This window comes from Pelodiscus sinensis, chromosome 8 (assembly GCF_049634645.1).
Source record: "Pelodiscus sinensis isolate JC-2024 chromosome 8, ASM4963464v1, whole genome shotgun sequence".
Lineage (NCBI taxonomy): Eukaryota > Metazoa > Chordata > Testudines > Trionychidae > Pelodiscus > Pelodiscus sinensis.
Genome location: NC_134718.1, coordinates 60,158,547 through 60,167,770, shown reverse-complemented (window position 1 = coordinate 60,167,770; position 9,224 = coordinate 60,158,547). Strand labels below are relative to the sequence as shown.

The window sequence follows — 9,224 nt, the reverse complement described above, 5'->3', positions numbered from 1 at the left end:
CCAGAGCCCACAACCCCATTGAGATCCCAACCTCCAGCTCCAGCCAACTGAAAATGAGTGAGGGTGGGGGGAGTGAACAAAGGAGGGAGGGGGGATGGAATGAGTAGGCAGAGCCTCAGACAAGGGGCAGGGCAGAGGGCCAGGTAAGAACGTTTGGGTTTGTGTGTTTAGATGGCTGGCAACCCTATTCACATGAGTTCTTGAGAAAATAAAGTCCTTGTAATTCTCAAAAGCACAGCCATTATGTCCTGAAACTACATGGAAATCTTGCCTGTTTTGCACACATATTAAGACATATTAAACTGCAAGGCATTTGAAGTAGTGCAATGTGTTTTATTAGTGTTACACATGCAGTAGTTAATGAAAAGAAATTCAAATATTAAGATTACATATTTTAATCAATTAAAAAGAGTTCAACACCTATTGCATATAACAAAAATGTTTCATGCAATATCGTAAGTCTACAGTTGTCACAGCTGCCTGTAGTTGTGAACCTGTAACTTTAAAAATGTATACAAACTAGCATTCACTGCACATCAACCCTTTAGTTTCAAGTTATGCTCTCGTCTTTTACAGGCCTTCTATATAACTTGGAGCTTCAGCATTTTATTGTACCTAATGTAATACAAGCCACCTGGAAGCTTCTAAGAAGAGTGAATGTATCATTGGAAACACTTAACAGCAAATATAGCAGATTTTTAAACTAAGAAATAATGAAAGAGAAAATAAATGGCACCTCTGCCTATCTCCAAAACCTTCATAAACAGATTAAAGTGCCACTAATTGCATATTAAAAACTCCCAGTGACAGTGTCTAAATTTAGAAGTTATAAATCTCTGAAAACAGGTGTTTAAAATGGAAATGCTGACAAACCTTTAAATCTAGTATCAACCACACAATAATGGTATAGCCCTTCACCATTTACCTCAAAAGAGAGCAAGTGAATTAACAGGCTTTAACTTTAACCATTTTAAAACACAGAACTGACACCTCCATCATAACCAGCATAGTTATGGATACACAAACATCAACAAAGTAGGAGTTTAGTTTAAAAACCTGGTGTAGGATAACTATAAGTATTAATAACACTCAAGTACAGCAGTAAAAATATGAAGACAGCAGTTCTGTTTCTTGTAAGATGGATCTACTTAAAGAAAAGGCATCCTTACAGGGAAAAAAAGCAAGCTGCTCACCAATAATCGGAGTTCAGTTTGGGTCTAAGGATATTAAATTGAGTTTAATCAGTTAATTGAGTAGTCGATGGAATTTCCATTAACTACTTGATTTGTAGGCCCTGGGAGCTAACCTCACTGTGGCTCTGCCTTTTAAATGTAGCTAAGAGCAGCCCAGCTCTTACTACATTTAGAAGGCACAGCTGCAGTGGGGGACCAGGCACCAGCCGGGACAGATGAGTCTCAGTGGAGATGGTGGTGGAGGGAACAGGCTTTGAAGCCAGCTTCCCCCGAGCACCGGCTCCTGCTAACCCCTTTGCTGCCTCTATCAGGGGTGGATGGGAAGCGACTAGTCAAGTAGTGACTTGACTACCTGAGAAGCCTACACTATAACCCTATTTGGGTCCACATTTGTAGATCCCATTTAAATACATGGCATCATTTTCACAGTTGGAAAATTACAACTAGTTTTAAGACAACAACAACAACAGAAGGAGATATATACATATATAATCTATGGATAGTGCTACACTCACTAGTAGGTGGCAAAACCAAGCTCTACATAAAATACAGCAGCAAAAAGTAATTATTAATCAATCTTATTGAATGACCAGAAGTTCATTGGTTACTTACAGCTCAAAAATATGGCCTTGGTATTCATTCAATAAAGTAGTTAAATACATTGTAGTACCAGAACTGTTTCAAAGGAATATTTCAAAGTAAATATACTGATGAAGCTTCATGTTAATTTTTTAGAGAAGAGATCGATAAAAATATGTGGGTTGCCAGTATTTTCATCTTTACATTTTATAGCACTGAAAGAAGTATTGTGTGTGGTCAGGTATTACAGATTCAGAAACTATGAGAAGATTCTTTTATAGTGTTATACTTAAGAGTAAAATAAACACAAACTTCCTTGTGCCTTACACATGTATGGGATATTCTGTATGAAGTATTTTGATTTGAAAAATTTACATTGTCCATAAAATACTTTTACGGTGAGGATGTCCTTGAAAAGTAACCTGTAAAAATCTCCAAATTGTGAATCATGTTTAAAAATCTACTTAAACAGAAAAGCATGTGCATTTAATACCTTTCCAGAATTTAACCAAAAATAACTTGTACATTAAATTAAAAACACTATATAAATATTTTATAGTTGTACGTTTCATTCTGTATATTTTAGTAACTGTACCTTTTTCTACATTACATTTGTATTTTTCTCATTTTGTGACAAAAATATGATAAACAAAAGGTGCTTTTATTCACTTACAGATCAGATAAAGAACTAGATTGGACATTAAAAACTTCATTCAACTTCTTCACTAATGCACTAAAATTGATCTTTTTGCTACCTTTAATCTGCTTATCATTTCTGCTATGCAAATATGTCAAATGATCTACTTTTAGTCAATTATGCATTTTGATATTCCACATTAACATTCTAATAGAAGTAATTTCAGAGGTTCTAAATATAGTAATATTTCATTTTAATAACCATAGATAGGCTTGCATAAGTGAAAACTCACTGGGGAATATTTTACTACTAGTTTGTTTGTGAAACTCTTAAAGATACATATAAAACAGTGATGACAGAAGAAATCTAACGATCGAAGGATCACATAGTGCCAGTGATTTTTTAAATTAATGTGGAGTTCAGCTTAAAATTCAATGACATATTTCTCCAGTATATATAAAAGTCATTCACTTTAGCTAAAGTAGTCTCAAGTGTTTGAAAATCTTTGTGGGAATACTGAATAATTGGCATACAAACATATAATTTATACATTAAAATCTCTTTCAACTTCAAAACCTAACAATAAATGAACTGTAACTTAATATTCGATCTTTGGCACATTGAATATATTACAATAAACTTAGTCATTTAGACATAAGTAGACAAAAGAACATTCACATTGGTTCATGAGGTACAATACCTGATGAATCTGTTGGGTGGTCTTTGTAGCAACTACTCAGTAGACCAGACCTTAATCCTGAAACATGATCTGCTCACACAGAAAACTCCAGGAGGAGCCCCAGTGTGGTCATGGTGGCTCCACCCAAGCATAATGGTTTATGTGAACACATCCCAATGCAGGGTCAAGACTTACATGCTTAACACTTTTTATAAACTTGGAAGAATCAATCAATCAATCAATCTCTTTTTCCTATCCCAGGTATTACCCCATGTCATTTTGAAGACTGAAAAGTAAAACAAGAAACCAAGTTATTTAAAATTTACAAACAATTTTCTTTTAGGTATAAAGCAATGTTGTTCTAATATCATTACACTGTCAATAACTCTCTGATACCAATGATTTATCTCACAGTCCAGAATCAGAACAAATCAAGATGGTTTTATTTATTTTTGAAATCTTAAAAATGAAAAAAGTCATTTTTATAACAAAAACAAATATCAGAAGTTAATTTTAGGCTTTTCTCCCTCTCAGAAAAGGTTGCCTTATGCTAGAGTAAGAAAAATAAGCACTTTACAAAAACAAATGGAGAAAGAAAAATCCTGCTAATAATTTTCCTTCAAAACCAAGAATTTTAACTTATTAATAATAATCCAATATATAAAAAGATAACAATCCAATATTATTATATTCTCTAGCATAGGTTCTGATACACCTCAGAATTTCACAGCAACAGTGTTTTTTACGCCTTACAAGACTTCTAAAATAAAATAATTTAGTGGATATTAGAACAGTAAAGATTTTTTTCTTATACCATTGTTTCCCATTAGAAATTGATTACTATGTTTGGCTGATGTGTAAAACAGGACACACTTTTGTACTCAATAGTATATGCAAATATAAATAATTAGATGCATACTAATTCATATATCTCTTCCATCAGCCTTAGTAAAAACAGACTTTCAAAATGACTGAAAAGAAATGCAGACTTCCCCCTTTTAGTTTCAAGTCTTTTTGAGAAACACCACAGGTGTGCTTAAACAACATACCCTTTTGCTAGTAACCTTGGAATTCAAAGGAAAGATGCACCACATGAAAAACCCCACTTGCGACAGAGACATTATTCTGAAGAATTAAAGTGACTATGTCGGTCTTCTTATTTCTCCTTCTAAATGTTTTTACTGCTGTACAATTTGAGTGAAAAGAAGTATTAACCTCTTTATCAGACATTTTCTTCGGTCCTACTTCTGACTCTATTAGCGTTTTGTTTACACTACTTTAATATATAAAAAGGCATGCAATAACTACACCAAAAACTCATACTCTAATTAGCTTATAACTTTCTGATTTAAAAGTTCAATGCTCATTGTATGCAAAATCCAGAATTTAAGTTTGAAAATAACTGATTGAAATATATGCCATTGTTGAGCTGACATGACATTTTTAACATTCTTAAAGTATATTTGTCTCCACTGTTTGTCTCTAAAAAATGCTGATAACAAACTATACTGAAATTTCACATTGCAACAATCCATATTCACATCTGGCAAAACGTACCATACCGACTTTAGCATGATCCCCGTGATGGCAGTCTATAATACCAAAAAGAGTGACTTTGCATAATAGTGTATCAACAAGTAGACATATAGTATCACAGGTAAAACCGCAACAGGGCTAACTAGCATAGCCGTAAGCTATCATGTAAAACAACTGAATGGACTTTTTCAAGTTGTATTATTTACAGTACTGCAAGTAATTATACCTAAATAATTTCCAGGAATGACACACATTTATCTACTAAATCTCCTACTTGTTTTTATACAGTTCTTTAATAAACATAGCAGAATACTAGTTTACCCTGCTAATATTTAGAGAACAAAACCCTGAACCGCTCAGAAACGGGAAGGAGTGGAAAATAGAACATTAAGAAATCAAAATGTGTAGTGCAACGTACTTGCACTACCACATTCAATAAAAAGAACCATCAAGTGTTTTTGCCTTAGTTTTTGGAAAATTTGCCAGCTCTTCGAGAAGGTTCATATGGCACTCTGAGAATACTAGGCGTTTCCTCCATTACTCGTACAAGAAGATTATCAATGTAGTCCTCAAGTTCACGTATATGGGTGTCTTTCTTCTTAAGTTGTTCTTTATGTTTCACCAGTTCCTGCAAGACTTCTTCATATGTTAGATTACGGTACCCTGCAGTGGCATCAAAAGGATTTCCATCCTACAAATAAAAAACCATCACAACATTTTAGTAGACCTATGGGAGACAATCTAATATTGTGAATTAGTTGAGAGGTCATGAAACCGAAAGTCACTAGTGATAGGCTGTGTCTAGACTGCATCCCTTTTCCGTAAAAGGGATGCAAATTAGACACATCGCAATTGCAAATGAAGCGGGGAGTTAAATCCCCCCGCTTCATTTGCATAAACATGGCTGCCGCTTTTTCCGGCTCGGAGTTTTGCCGGAAAAAAGCGCCAGTCTAGACGCGGATCTTTCAGAAAATAAAGCCTTTTCCAAAAGATCCCTTATTCCTCTTAAAATAAGGAATAAGGGATCTTTTGGAAAAGGCTTTATTTTCCGAAAGATCCCCGTCTAGACTGGCGCTTTTTTCCGGCAAAGCTCCGAGCCGGAAAAAAGCGGCAGCCATGTTTATGCAAATGAAGCGGGGGGATTTAAATCCCCGCTTCATTTGCAATTGCGATGTGTCTAATTTGCATCCCTTTTACGGAAAAGGGATGCAGTCTAGACACAGTCATACTGTTCTCCAGCAGCGTACACCTCACATTCAGAAATAATCTTCTTTCTGTAGTAATATAACGCCCCTGAAGCAGTTGACTTATCAAGGAGGGAAAGAAGCAAGACAGACCCCGACTACTCAAACCTTGCCACTACTCTCTGCTTTATTATACATCTTTTGAGATGACCACAACAAAGAATTTATCTAGCTTTTTAATGAAATCGGGATTCACCGTCTCTGATTTTCCATCCTTGGGCCTTCAGTGGCTCTCCAAGTTCTAGCCTCAATATCTGCTTATTGTATTTTAGAACTTGTTATTTCATATTTTGGATCAAGTTAAAAAACGGCACAAGAGGTTGTCATAATTACACGGGTGCACTTATCTAGAATGGAGAACAACCAGAAGTTGAAAAAAGCATGTGCTGCCTGCACAGAATTCTAAATTAAGTAGCAAGAGAAAAAGCAACATTTTCAGCAATGCTTTCTGATGACTCACTATGTGTAGAGGTATTAACAGAGATGGTATGTTTAATTCCAGTTATAAAAGCAATGTGTGATCTAGGAAACTATAACCTAAATGCCTTATTTTCTACTGGGGAGAAATAACATATAATTAAGAAAAAGATAATTAGCAAGAGTGAGTTTATGAAAATAATAGCACCATTAGAGATATATAATAATTAGTTTTATCTAGTTCAGAGACTGGGAAATTTAAAAGATATAAAATATTTGACTAAATAAAATCATCTAACCTTTCAAATCCTGAACTTTTGACTTGAGTATAAGGTGAGGTAATTCATACTTAGGAGATAGTTTTTGTTTACATTTAAATCTTCTCATTAAAAATGATAAATCAGGCACAATCAAGAAGCACACTGCATGGTAGAGCTTGCTTCACTTCATTTCAACACATCTCAATATTTACACTTTGGCATCCATATCATCATTAAAATATGCAGGTGGCCAACATTTTCAAGTAGGGCTAATTAAAAATGATGGTGTATGGCAAATCAGTTGGAATGCTACAACTTAACCAACCTCTCTCCATCTAGTGTTTTCTATTAGTAACTTGTGCACTATTAAACATTCTAGGATTTCTGACTGATTCTGTGAGGTTACATTTCGGCTAAACATCAGTCTTTAGTTACTATTACTTACTTTGCTATTGACTTTTAGTGTTGTAAATTGACATTTATCGTAGCAAACATCATCCACTTCATAAAAATACCTAAGGGTGGTGAAACTTGCAAATCATTTAGTCTGCATTTCCAGTGATATGCATAGAACAGAAAGTGTTTCCAATTCTTGGCCATTCATGTATTTTGCACATATTCTTCCACTCCTGAGGAAGGAAATGTTTCTGTTGACAGTACAAATGTTTTCTCTGATATGTATAAAGTATTACTAAAGCATCCATGTGTAATAATAAAGAGCTTGTTCAATTTTCTAATATATAGAAGATCTAAATCCCTTATGCAATGTTGTTTTTAACGGTTCAATTTCTTTTCCAGAATGTTCTGTGTAATATGTATGTTTTAAAGGTATTTCCTTACACCCCTTTAAAAAAGAACATTAAGCAGATATACAAGAACATTCCAGTTAAAGAAAAATAAAGATTAAACTATCTACCAGCATGTGTTTAACACTTAAGGAAAGGAAAATGCCAAAAGTATGGGGGAAACTAACATTTTTGTTTTAATTTTCCATTTGATCATTTAGACAACACAGCATGTTAATGGACGAAAGAATAATCTAATTTTTACTTAAAAAAATTTGCTACTCAAGTTTTATTATGAAATATTTATCTTATAAAATGTAAATTGTAGCAAAAGATTTTAAATAGTAAAATATTTAAAGGAGGATTGTCCTGGTAACCAAAAAATATTGGGGTACTAACTGACATCTACACCAAGTGAAGGAGAGCTACAAGATAAGATAAAGGCTTGGCATTCTCTAATCATCTCCCTATTGTTCTAATGAGAAATTTTGCTCTGGGAATATAATCTCAGCAGTTTTCACATCTTTTGTCCTACATGTTTCATCTCTCTTTCAGTTCTTAATTAGGCCTTAAAGAGCTCACAGTGCCCTTTCAACTGGCTACTGCTCCTGTTTAAACACTGCTTTCAGAGACAGGTGTTGGCACCAGAGAAGACATACAAACTTAATTGCTAAACACTGCATCCACGGCAAGAAAAAACATAACTTGGTAGAGGGCTGTTATTACAGAATCCAATATAAATTTCTGCAAGTATCTAAAGAAATAATCATGAACATTACAATTGTTCAAATTGTTTCATGGAAAAACTAAGGGTTAGATAGATAGATAGATAGATAGATAGATAGATAGATAGATAGATAGATAGATAGATAGATAGATAGATAGATAGATAGATAGATAGATAGATAGATAGATAGATAGATAGATAGATAGATAGATAGATAGATAGAGTCTTATAGTTTGCATTAATTGAACACTACTTCAGAATCCTGCAAAGGACATTTAGGATAGCTAGTATTCCAAAGACACATCACAACATCAAGGATTTCTTTTATCACCTTTAAATCCTTTAACTAAAATAATTCACATCTTATTTCTTAAAAGAATTCTAACCATGGTTTTACTAGCAATAAATTACATGATTTGGGGTAGTACATTTACAAGCGCATAGAAACTGTAATTAAGGTTACTTTACAGACAATAGTTGTTAAGTTAATTTTTTTTTTGATGTTGCTTTTTGCCAGAGATTAAGTAACTGCCTGGTAGAATTCAGTTTACTATCTGATCAAAGGCAGCCTTCATACATTCTGACATCTCCCACCAGTTTCTTACATTATGAAAACTTGGGCATTTATTATGGAACATCAAAAGTTATTGCAAGTCATTTACATAACATAGTAAAACACAAACAGGATAAAGTCCTATCTATTTGCAACTTATTGTTAAGAAAAAAAAATCCACTTTGAAAGATCTGATCTGCTCATAAAACAAATTCTAACAAGATTACATTTTCTTTTATACAAATAAATTCCATGATAAATGTGTGGAAATTTTTATTTTTTATTTCTTAGTACCTACTATAGTCTTGCTATTTCTAATGCCAAACAACTATTCTAAAGAATAACTTCAAGTCTCTTTATTACAAGGCCTTATTGCTGTTCATTAGATTGTTCATTTGCTATCATATTAATTCATTTTCCTAAACCAGTGGATGACTTGCATTTTGATTAGCCTACTAACATCCATCCCCCACAAAGAATCATAGGGTACGTCTAGACTACAAGCCTCTTTCGAAAGAGAGCGTCTAGACTACAAGCAGATTTTTCTAAAAAGTGAGCCGCTTTTTTGAGAGAGAGTCTAGATGCTCTCTTTCGAAAAAGCACAGTTTCATTCA

The 9,224-nt window shown here is 33.8% G+C and overlaps 1 protein-coding gene across 1 annotated transcript in view; it reads right to left on the bottom strand.

The window, feature by feature from the left end:
- Positions 1 to 312: 312 nt before the first annotated feature.
- The window catches only part of RAB11FIP2 (RAB11 family interacting protein 2), a 50,469-nt gene continuing 41,557 nt past the window's right edge, over positions 313 to 9,224 (bottom strand). The window contains exon 5 of the mRNA XM_006111382.2: positions 313 to 5,315. Within this exon, the coding sequence (XP_006111444.1) occupies positions 5,088 to 5,315 (228 nt within the window). The 3' untranslated portion in view covers positions 313 to 5,087. The remainder of the gene's footprint in view (positions 5,316 to 9,224) is intronic.